The sequence below is a fragment of the Perca fluviatilis genome, chromosome 22 (assembly GCF_010015445.1).
Source record: "Perca fluviatilis chromosome 22, GENO_Pfluv_1.0, whole genome shotgun sequence".
In the NCBI taxonomy this organism is placed as follows: Eukaryota; Metazoa; Chordata; class Actinopteri; order Perciformes; family Percidae; genus Perca; species Perca fluviatilis.
Window position 1 is genome coordinate 11,670,436 of NC_053133.1, and position 25,800 is coordinate 11,696,235.

The window sequence follows — 25,800 nt, forward strand, 5'->3', positions numbered from 1 at the left end:
TTTAAATTGTATTTACATTTGGATATTGTCCAGTTTAGAGCATGTTAAGTCTTTAAAAAAAATTGAGTTTTCATTTAAACTTTCAAATTGTTATAAAATTGCATTATCATTTTGATATAGTCATAGAATGCCCATATGAAAAAAATGCCCAATGTGAAAATGAAAAATGGGTTATTGCCTTTTATTTTTAACTCAAAAAACATTAACAACACAATTATATCGCTATTGTGGAATTACATTTTCATTTTCAAATGTACATGATCATTTTAATTAAGTCCAATAGTCTTCTATAGTTTTCAGTGTTTCGGTGGTTGAAGGACGTTTTCCCGTGTGTGTGTGCGCGCTAATGTGTGCAGTCAGTAATTAATCGGTCATATTCTTTTGATCCAATCCTTGCATTATTGTTTTTTATGGTAATCACTGTCACTAACATTTCTTCGATTAACATCCATCAAACCTTTTACACACATACACAGGATATACACACATACATGCAAATGCACCTATTCCTCACTAGAACGAATCTACAGAGTAGGAAAAAAAGGTTGATATATGATGTTTCAGCTGCTTTGCACTCTACAAAAGCATGGCAATACTGTAGATGCTTTCCATCTCCTCCTCCCACCAGCTCCCTGCCGCTCTGTCTCATGACACTGGCGGCATTTGGGGGGATTATGGGAAAATGTCACACCAGCAGAATTATTGTATATCTTCTCTGCTCCCTACACCTCACTTCACCTCGCCTTGCCTCTAGCGCACACTTGAGAGCAACACTGCTTCACCATACAGACTTAATGGAAGACTGGTAGAAGCTAAGCACAGATATTACTATAACTATCAACTTTAACAGATTGTTAGACTGGTAATAGGTATCCTATTATGTATTTATGTATAAGTTAATTTAAAACATTACATTTATTTTTTACCTAAATTTACCAAAATTAGATTTAAAAGTCATTTAATTTCTGTTATTATTGAGGCAGAATACAATGCTTGTTGATTTTAGTGCTTATATATCTTTTCAGAACATATTTCAAAATATGTTTGGCTTCAGACCAAACTTGTTTCTCAGAGCTCTATCTGTATATTCTGATGAGTCCACATTCCAGTTGAGACAGCTCAGTGTGAGAATACACATCTAACATAAATGCTGGCAGAATTCATACTTACATATGTAGCACGGTGCTATCACTATAACTACCCTCATGAGACAGCGCTAAGATTTTATTTTCCCTTGGACTTCAGTGCAGTGTTGCATGAACTCAGCATTATCGACTTTACACCCAGAGAAATGTATCTTGTCTTTAATTACCTCTTTTATTAACATCCACCACAGACATTAATGTCAAGCAGTTGTACATCTTGCATGCCACTGCTATCTTTGCGCAAGGCTCAGTCCTCCATGGGCCTGCAGATTTTAAGGTCAGTGAGTTGTATATCTTGTGTCCAGAAGAGGGATCTTGACCTTTAAGCTGAGTTGCTTGCAGGAAATCAAGCGTTGAATGCTTGTTATTGGATCCAGCATGACTACGTAATGACCAGAGAACTAAAATAAAGCTCAAAAATGGGAGAACGGAAATACAGTAGGTAGGAATAAGAAAGCAGTTGGACACAAGTATTTTTTTTTTTTTTTTTTTTTAAATAAAAAGGTAACTTCTGCAAATATAGTAGTAGTAGGTGTAAGGAAAGTCACAAGTGTGTAGTGTTGTTGTACTCATTTGAAATTATGATTAGAAAACTTTCTCGTTAGAGATGATCAAATTTAGCTATGCTGCCTTGTCAGTATCCACCAGCTGCAGAGATACAAAAGCACCTGCATATTACAATAATCATATTATACATCCCTGTGGAAGTGCACCTACTAAAATAAAGCACTTACATGCCCACTCACACATACATATGCGCACACAGAAACATAAAGCAATATCGTTCTTAATCAAAATTTCTATTTGGCATGCTAAATTAAGGTGACTCACACACAGGTGTGTTTCCAAACACTACGTAAGGATAAAGCAGCACCAGCTAACTGGGCCAGGAAGGATTAGCATGCTATTTTTTCACAAGTCCAAGCACAGTCTGCTCACTTTTTATCAGCCGCATACTGTTGGTTTAACCTTTTTTGCTTGCATGTAAGTTACTGCTCTCCTTTTGCCCTCCATGAGATTTCAATTTGCTTCTTGGCTCAGAAAAAAGACCCTCTCAAATAAAATGTGTGACACATGTAACATTTAAATTCTCCTGTGAGGCCCTTTTAAAAAAGCAGAGTTACTGTACTGTCAATATTGTATTGGAACAGAGAGGGACAAAACACATATTGTAAGAAAAGCTCCATAAGCTGTATTCAAACATGCAAGATCACGGGCTTGTGACTGGAAGGTCATCACTTTGATCCCCAGACTGTCAGGAACAATCTGGATAGGGATATGAAACAGCCCTTGAACCTCCCTCCTTACCACTCCCTGCTGTAGTGCCCTTGAGGAAGTCCCTCAACCCTTCCACTGTTCCAGTGGAGCTGCTCAGTGATCACCAGATCAGATTGTGTGCGTGTGGATTGGGGCGTTGCTGGGAAAGTATTCATGTCCACTGAATCCACATTGGTTAAATAAGGCTTAAGAAAATAGATTAATTGATGACCCAGAGCTTAAGTTAGCCATTGTCAAGAAGCCCCACAATTGTTATTTACCATGTGGCGAAACACTGCTATGTACCATAATAAAAATAGGTGTTCATAGGGCTGCACGATTATGGCCAAAATGATAATCACGATTATTTTGATCAATATTGAGATCACGATTAATTATCACGATTATTTGTTGATTTTAGCCAAAACAAATTTTATTATATAATTATAACTGCTTTTACATCCATATTGTGCTACATTCCTACTAATACATCCATATTGTGCTACATTCCTCCTTTATTGAAGGATACTGTGAAGGAGTATGCCATTTCAGCTGCTGTGCGGCCGCTTTCCACACATGCATGTTTGCCGTGAAAGATACAGGCAACGCAATTTTCTGTTCACGTTAACGGCGCATGTGGTGCCTGGTATCTACCGGACCGAAATAGCTACGGCGGATTTGTTGTGGCTCATTACACTGCCACTTACATGTCTGCGTTGCGCTCTGATGCTCCGAAACCCACGTTAGAGGCAACATAAACATCGCTGAATGTCACGCTAGTAAACACTAATGACACGTTATACAGCAGGTAGCGTTAGCCTACCATTAGCCACAGTAGTAACTGGATTAAACACGGCTAAAATGCTGACTGCTAAACAGTGTAGTGTGTCTGTATTTCACTGTAGGATTCCAACAGCGGGACATTCAACAGTCTGCTGCTAAAGCTATGAGCTAAAAGACACAAACTAGCCTTGGTCACTGCTGTTGTCTGAAAAACAACACAGACGGGACAAAACGTTGCGTTTACTGGTAAACTGGTAAACATTGTGACCGGCTTATGATGACCGACTGCTACCTGTTGTGGAATTTTCCTCACGTTACTCTGTCCTCTGTGACTGTCTACATCTAGAAACTAAGCTGCGCGGTGCAGGCAGGGAACAGCTCTGATTGGCTCATGGAGACATGTGATCAGACAGTGGTTTATGGAGCGCTAGATTGGCTTTGCAAAAACTGTTCTATGAAGGGAATGACGCATTTTAAATATCGCTCGATCACACAAATTTGATCGTGGGAAGCCAAAATCGTGATCGTGATTAAAATTTGATTAATTGTGCAGCCCTAGGTGTTCAGTTGTCTCATTATTCGTTTCATTATTTATTTTTATCCCAGGAAACTCTCCGCTTGTGATCTGCAGAGTCGAGACAATTTTTTTTTCATGAAGTCATGGCAAACTAACTCTCATGCATCCTAGGGGTGCTGACTCAATTTCGAAACACTCCTCCATCATGCATCCATCGCTCCATCTCTCCATCATGCTTCTGCAGGTAGAGAAGGCCCGACAGTGATGATGGGTTGGGAGGTGTAGTCATTCATCCAGCACCCGCAGTGTTTTCTCCCTCGCTCTCGGTCTAAACTCACAGTTTTCCCACACTCCCCCCCCTGTGGTCCTTTGTGTCTATTAAAGCAGCCTGTCTATTCTCCTCTTTTTTAATCCCTTCCACTCTCCCACACTTTCGGTCTCTCTCTCTCTCGCTCTCTCTCTCTTTTTTGTTTTGTTCTAGCTCTCTCCCCTTCTACTTTTTTGCCACAGGGTGTGAAGTGATTCCTAGGGCTCTACTCACCATGCTAACGTTAGTCCTGCATGTATGTTTGCATCTGAGTGTGTGTGTGTGTGTGTGTGTGTGTGTGTGTGTGTGTGTGTGTGTGTGTGTGTGTGTGTGTGTGTCCTTTCACCTTATAATATCAATAAAGTCTGTCCTGTCAGCCAGACAGGTGCTACATTCCGACCGTGACTCAAGTGAAACACCAATCTTGGTAAAATGATTGCAGGAAGAAAGAGTGAAAGGTGGAGATAGCGAGGGAGAAGGGTTTGGAAGAGAGAGAATGGTGAATTGGGGAATAGATGCAGGGCAGGCCCTCACATGAGTCATTGTAAAAATGAAAGGTTGTTGCTGTCTTACCCCTTTTAGTGAAGGTGTGTGTGTGTGTGTGTGTGTGTGTGTGTGTGTGTGTGTGTGTGTGTGTGTGTGTGTGTGTGTGTCTGTGGGCGTTGGCACATACTGTAATAAGTAACATGTGCATTCATGCGTGTTTATGTTTTCTTTTCCCTCGTGTACATTTTGTACCTTTTGTGTATTTGCCTGAATCACTTCACTGATTTTGCAGTCTTGAAATGCCATTTGTCACTGCCAAGTCCTGCTTCTTGTGGAACGCAGACCTCATATTTACTTCAGGATAGACATGAATATTATGGGCATATTTTTTATGCCAGTTCAGTTCATGTTGCATGTCTTTTTAAGGGAAAGGAGTACTTATTGGTTCAGTTGCTGTGCTCCCGGTGTAAAAGTAGTAACCATGGTATATTACAAAATATACAGTAAATCTCAGTGTTCTTAATGAAAGTACATTGAGCAAATTATATTGTTGCCGCAGAGCTGTCAAACAGGCATTGCTCAAGCTAGGTAATAATTTCACTCCTATTCTGTCATGGGTTTTACTTTCATGCCAGCACACATTTTACAATGATGGGTGAATGTGTGGAAAAGAAACTTTTTCTTACCAAATTACACCACTTTGGAGAATACAGTCATCTGTGTCATTGACAGGTTGCTCAGTGAATATCAGGCAGCAAAATAAATACACCCACGACCATAGCCTTCACCTACATCCCTCTAAGGAAGGTGTCGGTGTTGGTATAGTCGTCTTAGTAAACCCAGTGTCAATATAGTCTGCACTGTCTTATTGAGCACAGCCATGTTGGAGATCCAGCATGTGATGTTTCTGTTGCACAACTCTATTTCTTATTCCTCTTTTTCCTCCATCTCTTCCAATCCTCCAAGTGGATGACTGCTTTTAGTCTCACTTAATCCGCTTTTGAAGGTTGTATTTGTGTGTGTGTGTGCGCGCGCGTGCATGCGTGGGTGCGTGCGTGTCTGCCTAAGCACGCACATTCTCATATGAAAATTTTTTAAATACTACATTCCCCACCATCAATATAATCATGTGACATATCACTATCACAACAGTATCATTTCAATCATTATTATCCTCATCTGCGTTCTGATTTCCTGCACATGGTAGTTAGAAATAGTGTTAAAATGCCAGAAAGACATCAATCTACTGATCACATCTTGTTTGTCATCCCTATGATTTATTATATATCACGTTTTGTTGTGATATTCACATTTTATCTCTACCATCTTCTTACTCTAAATGTCGTCATCTCCATTGTCAGCATCCTTATAAGTGTGTTCTGTGTATTGCCTTGCACAGCTTTTAGCAAATACAGTACTGCTATTATTTCTCTATGCTGTATTATTACCTTAGTGTGAACTCATGAGAATAGCAGGTACATAAGCTAATCACTGGTTTATTAGTTTTTTCTTCCCTGTTGCGTCACCTTCGCTGATTACATTTCTCTCGCATACACAAAACACGCGGCACACAAGACAATACTGAAACATTAATATGCTCAAACTCACACAGTGCCCAAGGAGAGAGTTTAGTCACCTCAAGGCGAAATGTGAGCTAAGTTCAAAATTACCCTGTAATGCCTGGGCAGAGGCAAATCAAAATTAATTATGGAGCCATTTTGAGTTAGATACTGTATAGCGCTGCACAGTTACCAGTTCTTTTAATAAATTTTTATGAAAAACATCTGCCACAGCAGACCTTGAAGTATGGAGTTTGACAGTACAACAGTTGATAGTGATTCCTTCAAGGTAAAAATGGGTGCAAAGGGGCAAGTGCTGCTCCAGGCTCCTCTAATCGCAGGCATGGATATATTACTGAGTGGGGTGACCAAACAGAGCTTCCGTGTGAAGTAACTTTTCTTTTTCTTTTTTCTTTTTAGAGAGCCAAAAGTTGTTTTAAAAAACTGAATAATTTACCTTCATGTTCACTTTAGAGGTGACACAATAAAGAAGCTGTTATGGCACACTCAAAGGGAGTGAGCCAGTGTATTTACATGCACTTAGTGCATTAAGTATTTTTTTTTTTGCATGTTAATGAGAAACCTGATTTCCATTATAGGGTTGTTCAGTATGTGAAAACTGTCTTGAGAATGGCAAGATCAAAACAATCATAGTTCAGACAGTTGACATCTGCTAGTGTGTGTGTAGGCCTACGGTATATGTGTGTACAGTATAGGCCTACACCCTCAGCACACTGTAAAAATATTAGCCTCCCTCTCTACAGCTTTCTGTCTCCATCTCGTCTTTTATTCATCCGTTGCTTTTATTTGTTGTGCAACTTGTCATCTTGGCCTCCACTTATTCTGCTCGCGGGTATTTTAGTGCTAGCTTAACTTCCTCTATACCTCTCTCTTTGACATATCAGTGAGTGTGCTCTCAGAGTGTACATGTTGTCTGGCAACTCATCTTCCTTGTTTAATACCAGGCCAGGTCTCTGACCTCTATACTAAATGTCTAGCTCTGTAATGTGAATCTGATGGATGTTACACATGTAGACACACACATACACACAAACACATACATACATTTAACTGTAGACCGTGCTAATATCCAGCTTGACCTTATCAGTTTGATATTTACATGGCAGAATAATTCTGGATGATTTGTGGTTGTGTGATGCACACGGACACACAAACTGACTGTGTGGCTCCTTCATCAGTGACGAGGTTTAACGGTGCGCACACACACACACACACACACACACACACACACACACACACACACACACACACAGGCTAGCATCCTCATTAGCATCATCGCAGTAAAAATAGCTCACCTTTTGTCATTTAGAGGCCAGAGCAGACTTTTTGACATGATTGCATCTTGGCTTGCAAATCAAGAGACAATGGGGCAGTAATTTCTTAGCAAGCTCTCCTTCATCCACCAGCTTAATCTTCTGCCTGCACTATGATTGCTGAGTGTAGTGGATGGGGATTTGATTGGTCAATTTGTTCACTTGTGTTCATTGCTGAAGTTTGAGTGGTTCTTCTCAGTCTTTTTGGACATTGTAGCAGTGAATTCTGCTGATGGTGGTTCACTGATGTCAGTTCTCTCATCAATCCCAGCCTAGTCTAAAGAGGCCTGTGCTTCTCACATCTAATCCTCACTGGTGCTGTCGGACCTTTTTGGGGGGAGCAAGAGAAAAACCAGTAGGTATTGGTAAATGAGTTACCTTGCATGGCAGCTGTACGCTGCGAGAATCGCGGGATAACCTATCTTGTCAGGCTTCAAGTAAAGCGCTACTGTCCAAACAGCAGCAGACCGAACCAACCAGCGTCTGGTGAGGAGCTACTGGCAGCTTCAGGCGTGGTTTAGGTGTGTGCGATGGCCTCGATTGTTCGTTCATAACAACAATGGCGGAAGTGATAGACAGGTTCATCCAATCACCTGTTAGATATTTTTTGTGTGATAATATGTGAATTAGGATGGTTTATCCAAATAGTGACAACCATTATAATCAGCCAACATCTCTTCTGTGTTAAACTGTGTGAAAAATGAACAGACCTGGTTGTAGGGATCAGGCCAGCTGACAGTCTTGCCTGGGCCCGGGACGAGATAAGCTTAGATGGGCCCCCCGCGCCTAGATCTCTCCTTTTTCCTTGCTCTTCCTCTCCCCTGCTCTTCCTCTCCTGTTCCTCTCCTCTCCTGTTCATCTCCTGTACCTCTCCTCTGCTCTTCCTCTCCTGGTCCTCTCCTCTCCTCTTCCTCTCCTGCTCCTCTCCTATGTTTCTCTCTCCTATGCTCTTCTTTTTCTCCTCTGATCTCCTCTCTAATCTGATCTTCCTCTCCTCTCCTCACATCTCTCACTGAAATTAATGTGATCAGTCTCTGATCCATCCTGCTCAGACTCTCCGACAGGGCAGCGGGCCCCCTCCCCTCTTTAGATCTCTCTCTCTCTCTCTCTCTCTCTCACCGGTAGCCTGACTCTGTCCCTCCGTATGGAGGCAGCGGCCCCTCCCGCATCACTCTCTCTTTCACCTGACAGCAGCTGGATCTCTCTCCTCTCTGTCTCATCTCTCTGACGGAGCTACCAAACTCAACTCTTTCTGTAAAAGAGAACGTGTTGTGTCAGGCTTTTATACAAGCTAATGGACGTTAACATGAGAGCTGGCCTGTTAGCTTACGTTATTGGCTCGTAAACGTTGGTCGCGCCTGTTTCTTACCTTGCTCTATCGTTGACAGTTCCAGCTTCACCGCCACCACCTTTTTTAAAAATATTTGTTTAGAAAATTTCTAAGGCCTCTATTTTCTTCTTCTCTTTCCTTTCCTTTTCTGAGCACCGGACTTGTGCTGACCGGACATTTTGAGCATACTGAACTTCAAATCTACTGAAAACAACATCAACTTTTGGCCAAACCATTTTTGTGTTGGGGTGGGGGTTCTTGACCACTATTTCAAGGACAATTAGGAAGAAAACAAATAAAAGCTTTTATGTAACCTCAAATATTACATATTTTTTTCCACAAATAGGCCTTTTTAAAAAAATTTTTTTATTTTTTATTATTTTTTTAAGGGCGCCGGTTTCCCCCCCCCCTCCGTGGCCCCCCACAACACCAGCCCGCCCGCCCCCGGTCGGGGGTGGTTGGGATAAGAAAAAAAAAAAAATAAAGAACGAAAGGAGGACAAATAAAGCCCCCTCTAATAAAGGCATTAGCAAGATTAATTTAATGCTAAAAAACACAAAAAACAACCTAATAATAAAAAAAAATAAAATTTTATTGGTATTATAATGGTGGTTTGAAGCAACTTTATGCCCTTCCTCCCCTATATAAAATATAAAAAAAAAACACCCCTAATTTATTTTTGTTTTTTTTCTGTTATTTATTTTTGCCTCTCTTCCTCTTTCTCTTGCCTTCTTTTTTTTTTTTGACTCATTTTTTTTTTTTGCTTCCCCTTTTTTTGGTTGTGTTTACTTCCGATAAACACACCCCCAACCAAACATTGTTAAAGCCCCATGGTGCCAATTTCTCAAAAATTATTTATTAATAAATGTTTAACAATATGTATATATATATTTGTTTTTTTTGTTTTTTTTTTTTGCTGTTTTTTTGTGCTTGTTGTTTTTATTTTTTTGGGAAGGTTGTGTTGTTGTGTGGTGTTTTAATTTTTTATTTATTTTTATTATTTTTGTTGGGTTGTTTGTGTGTTGTTTGGTGGGTGGTTGTCTTTGTTTAGTGGCTGACTTTTTTGGTTTTCGTGTCTGCCGTTGTTCACCATGTCTACTATTTAAACCCCTTCTGTCCCCTTTTGTCTATAATCAAATTGTTCCCCCATCCCTTTTTGTCTCTTATTTCAACCCCCCCCTCCCACTTTTGTCTCTTGCTGCCCCTCGTCTTTCCCCCTTTTCCCTCCCCCCTCGCCTCCCCACCCTCCCCCCCCCCCCCCCCCCCCCCCCCCCCCCCCCAACCCAACCAACCCACCACCCCACAAAAAAAGACATTTACTACATTTTAATTATTTTCAAGTAGACACACTTATACATAGCACATTTTCAAAAGGGTAAAGAGTAGATAAAGTGCTGTTAATTGGTGAAGTATTTGGGCAATAGAGCAGTTCAATGGACAGCGGTACAGTGAAAGAACAGAGCAAATCCAAAGGAACACTCCAAGATTAAAAAAAGCACCATATCCTCTTGCTGCTGTATCTGAATTCTCCTTTGGATTTGACACTTGTTTCATAATCACCTCTCCGATCGACTTCTGACTTGTACAAGAATTGTACTTAAAAATCATGCTTTTAAGATTTTTTTTACTGCTTTAACAACTATAAAGCACATAATGACAGATTGTTGACCTCATCAAATACATTTTGGGCTTTTAAAAAAAAAACTCAGTTAAGAACCATAATTATTTTGCCCATCAGCTTGGATAGCTTATGATTTAGAATTACAATCTTGCTTAGTCCTCACATTGATAAATGCAAAAGACGTAGTATTTTAACTTTTACTACCTTATTATGTACAAAAAATATTACAACATACTATATTGATAATAATCAAAAGTAATAATAATGTGTAAAATTAAAATATATCAGAATTGCTTGAGTTCTCTTTGAGGTTGCTAGTGTCATACAGTACATTTCATCACCAGCTCTTTATCCCATTCATGTTATTGTGTCTCATTCAACATCCTTCATTCTTCTTGCCCCGTCCTTTGTTCACTTTTATTCAACCTCCTGAGCCTCCTATTCCCAGCTGGAAGATGCCACAGAGAAAACGTATTGATTTTTCCCTTCGTCTGTGTGGTTGCTGCATGGGCTTCAGGTGGAGAAAAAAAATCCAGACTCATTTAGAAATAAAGAGAGAGAGTGGCAGACCGAAGGAAACAGGGATGGCGGTATGTGCAGACAAAAGAAGAAGCAGAAAGTCACATGCGGCTTCTCATACTGAAGTGATCCATTCCATTTATCATTTCACTACTCTGTGCTCTCTGCAACTCATTCTGCACGTCATGGCCTCTCATTTTTTTTCTCTCTCTCTTTCTTCTTTTTTCTTTATCTTTATGATTTACCATCTGTGTGGAATTAATATAACCAGTGACTTTTCTGTTTCCATGGAGAGAGGTGATCTTTGATTACCGGAGTCTTTTCCATTTGCCCATCAGTAACTGGGGAGCAGTATAGTAAGGAAGAGGACAGTAGTTGGGGTGTTTTCATTGTAGCTGACTCACCACAGATTTGTTTTTGTCCATTGTTTATTTCTGGATGGGTTTCATCCCAGGCTCCATCCACCCATCTCTCTCTATCCATGTGTCTGCCGAGCTATTACGAGCATCATCCTCTCTCTTCCCCCACCGTTCATTGATCCCCTTTACTGTGGCGTTGATTTGTGTTCAGTCCGTCCAGCTGCAAGAGAGCTTCACACAGAGATTCCTTTCAGCAGAAGAGAAGAGCATGTGCAGAACAAGCCACATTGCTGAAAGGTCAAGACAACACAGAAAATATATGGGACATAGTAGATATTGCAGTCATTTGTCAAGTTGTTTATGATAACAACAAATATGCAACTGCTCCTAAAGTCATGATGGGCTGCTTGTATGTGTATGCCTCATTCTGTACACAAGTTAAAGCTGGTATCCGTAATCCAATGATTTATTATTGAAAAATCAATAATATAATGTGATGCACAAAAGTGATAGCTGTCCATATTCTACTACTCATCTGCTTCAGGTCAGCTGTCCTGGCTACCAAAGTCTGTTCAAAACATATTGAAAGGGCTGCTGTGTTTTAGAATATAGAATTATCATTCCGGGGTACATTTCTTTTCATGTATTTTCCATAGAGGGTTGGCTTTTTAGTAACTAAAGCAAGAGTAGGTAGTTTTTATGTTTATGTTTAGGTAGTTATTACATGAATATATAAATATATATATAAAACTTGCCCCTGTCTACCAGCACCACTTTCTGCACTCTGGATGAATCCCGCCACTCTGGCTGTACGTTTCAAAGAAAAACTTAAACTTACCTTTCAAGCATTTGTCAGAAGGGCACATCAACAGACTTGGCTATTTTCCTGGATAAGATCTTAATTAAGTTGTGCTTTTAATTAAAGAGACCGGCTCTGCACTTAGAATCAATGTTTGTGCATCTTCACCTGCATCTTGTTCTGACTCCTGTTCACTGGTGGAATTGTGTATTGGAAAGTATCTTCTTCATATTGACTTTACCTTCACTAATGCACTCCTGAGGATGCATTCAGGAGCATTTGCACACATACAGTATGTGCATACACATCTGAAAAAAAAAGCACATCCAACCTATAGTTCTGTATAAAGAAGTACTGACTAGACATCGACATCCATAGGGTGGAAAATATAAACATATATAGTAGAAAATGGAAAGAGAGGATGCATATACTGTAGTGAGAGATAAAGAGAGGATAAGGAAAAAAGGTGTCTCTCTCTCTCTCTCTCTCTCTCTCTTCTCTCTCTCGCTCTCTCTTTCTCTCTCTCTCTCTTTCTCTGCCCCCCCTCCGTCCTAACACAGTGATGAAGATTGATGTCCAAGTCCTAATTAGCATCTGCTTTGGTATGCACACTGCCAGTCTGTCCATTCCTGACCCTCCAATCAGTTAACAGACATGACAAGCCTTGTCCAATCAGATTAAGGCCAGCGGGACAGGCTTCCTGTGTGGAGCTGTCACTCCAGATGCATTGTGGTCCCTGCTGATGGATGTGATTTGGGCTCGGACACCCAAATCACGTAACCTTGTGTTTTTGAAATTGTGTGTATAATCTACCTCTGCATGAGGTTGTGAAGATAGTGAATAAGATCAGATAAATACAACACTGCAGTATTATAAATAGTTGACTGTGCAAATGTTGTTACTGAATAAGGTTGTTGTTTAAATTAATAGGATTTGAGTTTCCAGTCTTGGTTTATCTTGCAACACCTGTGGTAACTGGTGTCATGGCAATCACATTTCAATATTGCAGACAACAGAAGAAGATCAACCTATGGACCTGTTTACAGCTAGGCATGGGCCAGTTACCGGTTTCAAGGTATACCGCGGTGTAAGAAAGTCACGGTTTCAAAACCACTACAATTTTCCGTCACACCGTTCCTGTGGTATTAGCTGCTCATGTCCCTCCCTCAACTTCCAGACAGAGGAACTGGAATTATTCACAGCAACAATCAACCAATCTGTGTGGAAATCAGCTTTGATAAATTAATCCATGTATCAGTGGTCATGTTGGGATTTCAGATAGAGGTTCAGCTGTCTCATGAGACCTGGACATGAAAAGGGAAAGAAATGAGGAGAAGTTTTATGAAAAGAAAGAAATCCTTTGATAATCCTTGCATTTTCATTTGTTGTACTCTTCTACCGCATTTCCTCCCTCCCATGCATGTGTGTATGTATGTTCCTGCCTGCATCAAAGCCCCCACCCATCACACAGCAGTCTTTTCCAGTTTTTTATGAGTCTTCAATGACAGAAAGTGCAGTTTAGAAATCCCTCTTCCTACCATTGTGCAGTTTGTTTAAAAACCAAATACATTGTGTTCAATGGAAAAAAGGTTTTTGTTTTTTACCCAGACATTTCAAAATACACGCTATACTTATACTTAGCCAGTGTTATTTGGATGTGCACCAAGTAGTCGACACATTCAAAATGTCTTGTGGGATACATTTTAAAGCTGTAACTGCAATACCGCAATACCATGAAACAGTGATATTTTTGCTGAAGGTTGTCATACCGTCGGAAACTCATACTGGCCCATGCCTATTTACAACACATGCACACTTCAAATATCATGCTGTTTTAATAAAGAAAACCAAAGTAGGATGGATGCTTCTTCAAAACCCCAAACTTAAATCTGTGTTAAGCCAAAAATGAATTTGAAATGCACATACTTACAGTAACTAACCCTGTGGTACTGTATTGGCTGATCTTTGATGTCATGTGATGCTTGAGAGGGAAATGACCTGAAACCAAAGACCAACCAATAGCAGATAACCAGGTCAGCGCCTTGCTTTTCACCAGGAGGTGTCAGTGGTAACACAGATGTGTGTTTGTCATTTCATAACTCAGAAATCAGTTCTTCCTTTGAGGGATTGTTTCATTATTACCAACGTCACCCAGCTGCAGTGGTTTACATGGTGTGTGTGTGTGTGTTTATTAGTATTGCTGTAAATGTTTAATTCATAGTGACTGTATCCAAGGCCATTCCACTCAGCGGCCTTTATGTGCAGTTTGACTCTTCATGAACACGAGACATTAAACTTCATAACCCAATGGCACTCATCTTCTTCTTCTTTTTTTTGCTTTGTCGTTATTCATCACATTCTCCGTGACATAATTCATCCTTCTACACTTTGCCTTCGCCATTTCAACCGTTTGAGATCAGGGATACAGGGAAAATGACAATGAATGATGCAACAGAGGGAAGATGTATTGCTGTCACTCATGTCCCTCCCTCCACCTCCAGCCAGAGGAACTGGAATTATTCACAGCAACAATCAACCAATCTGTGTGGAAATCTGCTTTGATAAACACAGAGCATCACTACTGTGTGTGTGTGTGTGTGTGTGTGTGTGTGTGTGTGTGTGTGTGTGTGTGTGTGTGTGTGTGTGTGTGTGTGTGTGTGTGTGTGTGTGTGTGTGTGTGTCTGTCCAATCAGTGTTTGCTTTTCAGATTAGATTAGCTTTTTTTTCTCTCATTGTGTGTGTGTACATACATGAATCCATGTATCAGTGGTCATGTTGGGATTTCAGATAGAGGTTCAGCTGTCTCATGAGACCTGGACATGAAAAGGGAAAGAAATGAAGAGAAGTTTTATGAAAAGAAAGAAATCCTTTGATAATCCTTGCATTTTCATGTCTTGTACTCACATTTCCTCCCTCCCATGCATGTGTGTATGTATGTGCCCGCCTGCATCAAAGCCCCCCCATCACACAGCAGTCTTTTCCAATGTCCCAGTTATATCACTCTGTCTCTGCCTCCAACCTCCCTCCCCCACAATCTCCCTTGCCACCTGCCTTTATTCACAGTATGTCAGACTGCTCTCCTGCCATACCTAGTGTTTCCTTTCGAAGTATTTCCCTGCATCACGCCTCCGCCTGCCTCAAGAAATGGCAGAGTAACCTGTCTAACCAGGAACACGGAGCTCTGTGTGGCAACTGTGCCCCCTAATTTATTCTCATACCCACCGGTGTGTCGTATCAAGAACATGTAGCTCAGGTTTAAAAAAGGCAAGTCAACAAATTGTTCAGTGTGGCATTTATTACCACACAAGGCATAAAATAATAAGGTAACATAAAGAATATGGCACACAAGCGGCAGCATATTGTGTTGCAGATTCCTTTAAAAGTTGTGTGGGTATTTAGTGTGAGCCCTGCAGTTTTGTTGGCAGTGACTCTTTGATCAGTTCTCCCTTTTGCGGGGTGTATACCTCTCTGTTTGCATCCCGCTGTTTCACGTCGTTGGCTTGTCGCCTAGCGGTGCGTCTGGCTCATTAGCACCTGTGTTGACGTGACTGGCGTCTCATCTAAAGCTTGTTTTCCTCTTTCTCTATCCCTTATTTAGTTTTTCCATCTCCTACCAGCTTATTCTTGCCCGTTGTACCCACAGTTGCCTTTGAATGCTCTGGTTTTTCCCTTAACTCTCCTTCCTCATTCTCATTCTCCCTCTGTGGTTCTCTCCATCTCCCTCTTTCTCTCTCCTGCTCTGTTCCTCTCACTCTGTCTCTCTCCCTACCAGGGGTTTTTAATTAATGGCGAGCCATGATGCTTATCTTATCAGCAGATCACTCTGCTTTCTATTAACTACACTGACAGAGCTAGGAGGCTGCAGGGGATGGATGACACACACAGACACAAACACACATGCACACACACACACACACACACACATACAAGCTCAAACATGCACTTGCACAGTCATACACACGTCAGATACAGTACATACAGACACAAGTACAGAAAGAAATGAATATGAGAACACTTGTGCGCGCGTGCACACACACACACACACACACACACACACACACACACACACACACTGACAGACATAAACTCACACAGAGACACACAGGCACAGAGGCAATTGTGTCCACATAAACACACATCATGATCCTATCTTAATCACACACACACACACACACACACACACACACACACACACACACACACACACACACACACACACACTCATAAACAAACAAACTGGCCTGATGGTATCTGGCTGTGTGATTTAAGGGCTGTTGTTTGAGGGTCTCTCCTCCTAAATCCCCTAAATGCCTTGGGAATCCCTCCTTCTTCCTCCCTCTCTCTATCTCTCCTCTACCTCCCTCCTTCAGTCCTGCTTTCTGGCTGAATGAACACTTATCATTCGGCAGATAAAGAGCCGTCCACGCTGGAGCTTGCTTTATCTTTGAGAGCCATGTTTACTCCCCGTGAACGCTCTGCTTTTCACAGATGTTTCATGGAGCGCATTCGCTTGATCTGACAGAGATGAGAGCGCGGTGTCGAGGCTTCATTTTCTGCTGCAAAAACTTTAGGCACACATACACAATTCTTCACCCCCTCAATTTTAACATCAATTGTCCTATATTTACCACATTTTCATGTTTAGGGAGGCCGAGCTAGGAGGCAAAATAAATCCATGTTTTTCACTGTGGCTTGATGGGGATTACAGTGAGCCGCATTTTGGCACAGAACAGCGAGCATGAAGGTAGAAACAACTAAATTGATCCACAAACACCACAATCGATGGTGGTGGCAAAATTCTGACGTGTTTTCTTCAGATCGCATTGAGAGTTGACAGTTTTCTGAAAGCATTGAGAGAGAGAGAGAACAGTTTACAGAGTGGTTATTGGAGAAAACATTACAGTAGATTGTGGAGACACTCGTGCAGGCATGTGCATACACACACACACACACACAGTCGCCCACACTTTCTCACACAGTCATAATTTTCTCATTTCGGGGAACGTAGCAAAACAATTATCAGCAGGGGATAATAAAATAAAGGAGACAATTTCCTGGGTATTACCAAGGGACAAAACATTTATTTCACTTTGTCCAGTGTGCTCATAGGAGTGTAAACTCCTAATGGTAGAAAGTATAGATCATAACTCTCACCACTCCCACTGCAGACAGCATGCAGTCAGTAGTAATGCCGTGCTGTGCAATTCCTCAAAATGTTTACCCCTTTTTCTAATTTTACTTAAAATGATTTCTGGACTTACTGTACTGTATGTCAATTCATGATTGTACTGAAAGTATCTACAACAAGGTAATCATAATTTTTGCCAACCACTTTAGTTTAAAACAATCATCTTTTTTTTCATCGCACCTTGCATTTCACATAAAAACACATGCCAGTCAAAGTATGCAATCAATACTGTAATGTGTTTGTTTGTTTTTTACCTTGGACCTTGGAGCCTTTGTAAGGGACACTTGTCAACCATTTTCATACTTAAAAACACAGTTGTAAAGTGTTATGTACTCACTGTATGTTGAATCATCTGGCCATAGAGAGTTTTAAGACGCTCAAAGACTCACTGTGTTGTACCTGGAAAACCTAACTCCTTGAGTGTTTTCCAAATACAATTTAGATTTGAATCTATTTATTTGTAAAAGTGTTTGTGGATGCCATCTGCCTAACCTGCTGACCTCATATTAGCTTGCTCCATTTCCTGTGATGGGTGAAAATGACAATGTCTTGGCAAATTGGGCATTCAGTGTGTGATTTGCATCGTTTCTGTCCCGCTGTGGTGATTAACTTGTAAAGCCCTCTCTCGTAAGAAGAGTTTTACATTTAAATCCTACTCTGCCTTTTTATCTGTATGTCTGTCTTTCTTGTGTATTTATGTGTAAACGTGTGAATATGTGTAGCTCTGGGTATGTTGGGAAAAGAGTCTGTGATTTTATTGGACTACTTTCAGGTATTCTCCTGTGTTTTGGTGAGTTGCTTTGTTAAAGTGCTGCAGGAATCAAAGTGTCTCTGTCTGTCTGTCTGTCTCTCTGCAGAGAGTTTGGGTGGAGAGATCCGGAGCTGCCAGAGGTGATCCAGATGTTACAGCACCAGTTCCCATCAGTGCAGTCCAATGCTGCAGCCTACCTACAGCATCTCTGCTTTGGAGACAACAAGATCAAAGCCGAGGTTTGTGTGTTTGTGTTTGTGTGTGTGTGTGTGTGTGTGTCTGTGTGTGTGTGTGTGTGTGTGTGCTTTCAGTGTGGTGTGAGTATTTGATTAGGATATGTGTAGTAGAGAAGGCAATGGCTGTAACTTTGATGAGAAAAGCCATACAAATGTGTGCATTAGGAACCAAGTGAATACCTTCTTTGAGTTGTATTCCAAACAGCTCAGGCTGTTTTACATTTTCCTGCAGTCACTTTTAAGAAATAGTGCTTTCACACTGATGTTCTGCATGATAAAGCTTGCTGCAGTCTCCATCCCTAAGCTGTGCCTTCTGTTGAGTAGTATCTATAGTGGCAGCGAAGTTCACTTAGTCCCAAAGTCACGGGTTTGTCTCTCAAAAGCAATTTTGGAGGTACGTCCCTTTGGAACTCGGAAAAAAAAGCCTTGACAATTGTTTTTTCTTTATGAAATTAATTTCAGTAGAAATGCAAATAGCTGCTACTGCAACCTCAATGCGATGTCACTTTGCTTAAATGCTCATTCACACAGAAATACAAAGGAACCCATAGCATGATGTGCACACTTAGAAAAACACACACACACTTAAAACATCATCCAAAAAGCTTAAAATGCAAACTGGGAAAAAACGCAGAAAAATTCATATAAATATATAGGCAATTAATATTATCTCTATGCAAATGCAGCCAATTAAACACATGACACTTGTATTCAAGACACAATATTCATTCATACCGACCCACTTACCCTCCCACACAAACAAATACACACACATATGCAGATACAAAAATGCAATTACACTTACGTACACAATACACATTACATACAACAGCATCACATCACTCCACTCCCACCCGCTCAGCCACGTAGCTCGGTAAGAAACCTAAGTGTTTGTGTCTTTTGTAATGGGTGTAATTATTGCTTGAATGGAGGTGTCCGACAATGGAGAAAATAGCAACTGTGGATGCTTTGGCATGCCTTCATCAGTCTGTTTGATTGTCTCGTTCAGGGCCCAAGGCGCTGCTAAACACTGTTTACACAAATTAAATCTGGAAGAGATATCAACCAGCCAAAATTTACGCTTCGCATCACATCAAATAAAAGCAGGCGTTACACACACACACACACACACACACACACACACACACACACACACACACACACACTTTCACACACCCTCACACACCCACGCACACACATATATCTACATGCCCACACTGCCACATGTGTACACAATGACAATATGCAGCATGTGCACTCTGATGCAATGTGCAATGAGACTCACATAAGTGTGCCCTCAACCGTATTTCTTAAATAGTATTTAATGAAAATAAACTTGACAGACGGTCACTAAGCCAGATACAAGATATTAGTTTGGTTAAAGATCCTATTGTTGGAATGCAGCAAGATATTGTGCTCATACTGTGATGAGAGTAATGAATTTGTTTTGTTATGATAAATAAGTATAATAATATTTTATTTATTTTTTTAGAACATTTATTTTACCCACAAAGCAATGAACCCCTAGCTGTTAGCAACAGTGTTTATTTTTTAGCTTATAACAGTGCTTCTCTTCAGAGTTTAGCGTTTACATTATTCTTGTCACATTTGAGAGTGTAAACAATTCTTCTGCTTTCTCCCCTTTAATTCTGAAGAGTCTTTAAAACTCAACAGCACCTTTTATTGTATTACGTTTGATCCCCCTAAGAGGCCGTACCACAGATGCGTGTATGTTGTACAGCCATCACAATAATGATGGAGCACATCTTCGAACATATGACTCTCATTGGCGTCTTTTTCTCACAACATCTTAATATCTGTGAGTATTCATTAAATTTCATTCAAAGGAAATTTAAAAAGAAAGAACCAAATAAACATTGGTGGTATGAATGGTAGTTTTTTTTAATGTTAAGGTTGCTAAATTAATTAAAATGTCTCTTTTGGTCAGTGAACCGTTAAAGAGAAAATGTCTGTATGACTGTCTTTGTTCAAAAGGCTGCAAAACATAGGCAGTGACATTATGGTAGGAACAATACAACATCAATCACGTAAAAGATTGTTGACTTTGACTCTCTTCGCTCCCAGCAGGCAATGATTTTTTATTAATTTGGATAGGCATAGATGACCTAAAGAAGGTTTACTTTTTTCAGTGACCAGTTCTGTGGCTGTAATTTCTAAGGACAAGTGGAACTCCATTTGATGGAGTTCTGTGATAATTCAGTAATAATTCTTTTTACCCGTTGACTTCTCAGTCCTCGCTGTTAGCAAGAATTTAATGTCACACAGACGTTCCATTGATTAAGACTACCAAGATTACAAAAACTAAGGACACATTCCTTCTGTTAATTGATTCTTTTTAGATCGATGTTCTTGTTACTGTTTACTTCACATAAAGTGTGCATCCAATTATTTCTAACATAACTCCTTGGGCAAGTTCACAGTATTTTCCATTACTTGTCCCTATTGGCTTCCATGATGGGTTTTGTCAGGATGCTATGTTTAACTTAGCTTGATACAGGCAGCATTCTAATCAGCAGACCAAGAAAGTTTATAGTTATGGTTAAAAATGGTATTTTTTATCATAAATATGGTTGTAAGTGATTATAACTGATTGATTACTTTTGGGAGCAAAGCAGAGTAGTAATTTCGCTACATTAAAATGCCATTGTAATACTTCACTATTCTATTGCACCTTAAATTTCCTGTTGTCATGATTTATTCTAAACATTTTGAACCCAGTGTTACATGCATTACACATTGGCTGTGTCAGACATGAAATGGATGTCACACATAGCCTTCTAGAAATTGTTAAATTTCACATATTGCACACTATAAAAGTAATGCTTAGTGACGGAGTTGTGTGTATGTGTGTTTGTGTGTTTGTGTTCAAATCTGTAAGCTTGCCTGTTTTAAAAATAACCTTCGACAGCAGTAGTTGAATATGCATGGCATTGGCAAATAACATGACAGCTTTATCACCCAGGGATTCATAGCAAAGCAGATGTCACAGAAGATTATATAATAAAGGGACAGTTAATGCATTTTGATTTTCTTTTGACAAAACTTGGCAGACCGCACACAAAAAACACAGATGATGTTTTCTTAAAGGTCCCATGACATGCCATTTCTGTGTCTGTAGCTATTGAGGAGGAGAGAGGGCGGGGAAAGGTGGAGAGTGGGGGTGTGGCCTTGACCAACTGCCACTTTTCTCGTTTGAAAGACATGATGTCTCTCTCTCATGGGTTGGCCAAATTCTCTGGGTGGGCAAAGCAGAGAAAGGAGAGGTAACCTTGCTCCTTATGACCTCATAACAAGCAAGATTCCAGAACAGCTCATCTGAGCTTTCATTTTCTCAAAGACAGAGCAGGATACCCAGGGCTCGGTTTACACCTATCACCATTTCAAGCCAATTGGGGACCATAGGCAGGTTGGGGGAACTCATATTAATGTTAAAAATCCTCATAAAGTGAAATTTTCATGCCAAGGGACCTTTAAAGGAGGAGGAGATCCTCTGTGCCTGGGAATGCTTTTCATTTTAGAGGTCACAAGTCGCAGTTTTGTCCTGCAGAGCCACTGCTCCTTCTTGTTTGAATTTCACAGGTGTGTCTTGCTGGTGTAGGAACCCACTGAACACAGACGCTAAACACAGCTTGTGATGGTTATTCACAGGGGTTAAATTGCCCCGGTGCATAGGCCTACACTCTTCTATGTCATCTTACTTATGTCGACTTAGCATATCTTCCACAATGTATATATTTTCACACTTTTCTTTATTTTAATAATAATTAAAACAATGACTAATACACTTGTGTACTTTGTAGTTGTAGAGAACGTAGTCCTTAATGAGTTGATGTAAGAGTTTGCAAACATCAGAACTTTCACTGGGTTTCCTTTTATCTGTCAATGGGTTTCTTAAAAGCTACCAAACAGATCAGCAACCTCAGTCTAGGTGGCGGTAAGGCACCTTAATGTTGGTTGCTACCCGCCATAATATGGAAAAAATAGAAGAAGCAACCTCAGCGCGCTTGTCAGTCAGTCAGACAGCACAGATGGCAGAGAGTGATAGGTAGGGAGAAAAATGGGTCAGAAACGGACAGGTTTAATAACATAACAAATCCCAGTGTAACCCCTGGTTATTCATACTGTATATATGTATATTCATTATGTATCCATCAATGCTTCTCATCAATGCTTTTTATTCCAAAACCAGAGATGACATTTCAACATCCGACAGCTACTTTTTACAAAATAATAATTACAACAAAATCAAATTAAATAATGATGGTAATTTAAAAAAGTGTGGCAGGTAATTTAAGCCAGACAAAACTACCTGACAACACTATATTTTCAGGATATTGAATTGTCACCTCAAGATTTTTCTTTCTTCTGTGCTGTGTTACCAATACTTTTAAAGCTGCTTACTTAAAGCCCTCTTAGCTGTTTTATAAAATCAGCTGTTAATCAGAGCTTTGAGGGGCTTATTACTTTCATTAAATGACCGACCAATAAAAACAGTTTTAATAAACTAATAAAACAAGAGATATTGAATGTTATTTTTTTAAACACGTTCTTGAATCGGGATAAAGGGAGATTTTCAATCAAAGACAACTTGTATGAGATGGGCCATCTCACTTTACATACATTAGGAAATTAGATGCCAGCTATTTGTTATGAGCACTGATCTAGAGACTTTTCTCTTATTTTCAGTCAGCCAGACAAACACAGATGGCAGGGGATACACTGAGCAGCTAAAGACAGCCACAACATGGCTGCTATTTGTCGCTTAAGAGATACTCTGCAGGTGCAAAGAGAGGGGAAGGGACAAGAACAGAGAGAGACTGAGGTGATGGAGATGGAAAGGAGAAAAAAATGAAAATATTTCTTTCTGTTATCTTGGATCAAGTAACAAGATTGCAGTCAGTGTTTTTTTTTTAAGCATGGAGAAAGTTGATTAAGCAGCAATTTGTCTCTGGATGGCAGACGTGCGTGTGCGCTTGTATATATCTAGCTGTTTCATCACAGTTTGTGGGAGAATATGGTAGTTCATCAAGGTCATGTATTTATGTTTTGTGCCTTTAGATCTGTATCCAATCAGATGTATAGAGAGAGAGAAAGAGGCAGGGCAGATGGATGTCTGGCCTCGGCTCAGATTACAGCTGACCACAGAGGCAGCTTGGCAAATTCATCTTCAGCATCATTTATAGCTGCTCTAGACACATCCCTCCCCCCACTCACACACACACACACACACACACAACGCACATATACTCACAAGCCCATTGACATGTCAGCTCATGGATCCCCTTTAGGTATATCAAAAAAAAAAAAAAACCCCACACACACACACACACACACACACACAGTAATTCATGTTGTGTAGCCTTGTCGATATCCATTTATCTAACAGACCAGTTGAAGGGAGAGGGATGTGCTCACACCCCCTCCCTCTCTTACACATATTCATTTTGTTTAGTTCACACATCATATAATGCTCTATGCCTCTCCCACTGCATTTTTTGTTATCACTTAACTTAATTTCTCCTCCTCCCACCTTCTTTATGATATGAAATGTTGTTTTTTTTTTACAGCAGATCTGCGTTATTATACTTAGTATGGTATAAATACAGGGATCTTGGATCAGATTCTATTGCAGTTAGAATTGTGGTATATTCTCACTGTTGTTAGAGACAACCAATGAGGTAAACCCAATATGGTAAAATATCTTGTTTTAGATTTTTAGACCGTGAACTGTGCAAACTGCAGGCTGTGATTATCTGTTCAACAGACACCAGCATGAAAGATGAGAAAGACACAGTGAATGATCCAGAGCAAATACTGTAATAATATTGCATGCTTCTGTGCCTCTTTACACAGTGCATACCGTATATATAATTTTCCACTCTGATCAATGTGTACAATTCTGTATGAGTGTTAAAGAAATCGTTTTTTTTTATCCCAGTGTCAGTTCTCACCAATGTCAACAATATGCGAGAGTAGTTCATCAATGAATACTTTAATTAAAAAAATAAAAATAAAAAGGCATATTTCAGGAAGAGAAAAGCCTATTCCAGCACTGGCAATTTTCTTGTCACTTAAAGGTACCATGACATGCTGCTTTTTGGATGCTTTTATATAGGCCTTAGTGGTCCCCTAATACTGTATCTGAAGTTTCTTTCCCGAAATTCAGCCTTGGTGCAGAATTACAGCCACTAGAGCCAGTCCCACAATGAGCTTTCCGTAGTATGTGCCATTTCTGTGTCTGTAGCTATTGAGGAGGAGAGAGGGGGGGGCAAGGTGGAGGGTGGGGGTGTGGTCTTGACCATCTGCCACTTTCCTCGTTTGAAAGCCATGTTGTCTCTGGGCGGGCAAAGCAGAGAAAGGGGAGGTAACCTCGCTCCTCATGACCTCATAAGGAGCAAGATTCCAGATCGGCCCATCTGAGCTTTCATTTTCTCAAAGGCAGAGCAGGATACCCAGGGCTCAGTTTACACCTATCGCTATTTCTAGCCACTGGGGGACCATAGGCAGGCTGGGGGAACTCATATTAATGTTAAAAAACCTCATAAAGTGAAATTTTCATGCCATCGGCCCTTTAAGCAAAACTTTTAATCCCTTGCCTCAGGGTTGAACTACCCTCCAGGTAACCTTTTGGTAAATTTGTCGGGTCTGTGTGGTCTAGCGCTGAGAGTTTGTGGATGGTTTGTAAATTACTGCAACATTTCCTGTCCCTCTCCATAATCTGGTGTCAAAAATAGCTTTTGAAATGGGTCTACTTCTAAATGAATGTCCATATGTGTGTATGAAACTACTGGACACATGCCCACTCACATACTGGGATTGTTAAACACTTCCCCTATCCCCTGCTGTGAAGAGTAGTGTTTTTTTTTTTGTTTTCTCTGTTGCCGTACTCTTCAAACAACAGCCTCTAGTGTATTTGTCAAGGTAGATTTTCTCAGTTGTGAATCCTACTGTTGATACTGCTGCACAATTAGCTGTGTCCCTGCCTCAGAACAATAGTAGGTAGCCATAGGTAAATGCCATGTTTGGCCCAGTTTAGAAGGCTCCAGAGGGAAATGTTAGCCTAGGGCCAAGAACTCAATTAGCCAGAGGTTGAAAGGCTCCAAAATGCAGTTAGCCCGAGGCTAAGGGAAAGGTAAAAACAGAAGCCTTTGCATGTGTGTGTGCCTACCTGAGTGTGGACATGCGTGAAAGGTGTGACACATCACTCTGTCTCCTCCTTTCCCAACATGCAAGCAGTGAACTGTCTACGGCGTGCTGCTGATTTGTGTTGACTTTCCATACGTGGTGACTCAAACGCACTTCTTTGGCTTCACATAATACCAACCCAGGTTTGTGTCACTCGTGTGTCCCACTGCCAGCTTTTACGCCAGCAGCACCTCTGATTCTCACAATCCCAGCTGTCACCACTGCTAACTGTTTCCACGGCAATGCTGTCGCTACGGGTTACCAATAGCCGTGGCCGCTGCGGAACAGTGGGAGACAAAGACAAATCAATCTGCACTTCTAATCTTCTTTACATGGCATAGAGGAACAAGCGCAGAGGTATTGGCAAGCCTTGCAGGTAGCTCAGAGGCAATACAAAGTGAAA

At 40.5% G+C, this 25,800-nt stretch overlaps 1 protein-coding gene across 4 annotated transcripts in view; it reads left to right on the plus strand.

Annotated features, from left to right (window-relative positions):
• The window catches only part of ctnnd2a (catenin (cadherin-associated protein), delta 2a), a 283,909-nt gene that overhangs the window by 174,959 nt on the left and 83,150 nt on the right, over window positions 1-25,800 (plus strand). For all 4 annotated transcript variants that reach the window (XM_039790447.1, XM_039790449.1, XM_039790450.1 and 1 more), the window contains exon 13: window positions 18,062-18,194. In XM_039790447.1, the coding sequence (XP_039646381.1) occupies window positions 18,062-18,194 (133 nt within the window). The remainder of the gene's footprint in view (window positions 1-18,061; window positions 18,195-25,800) is intronic.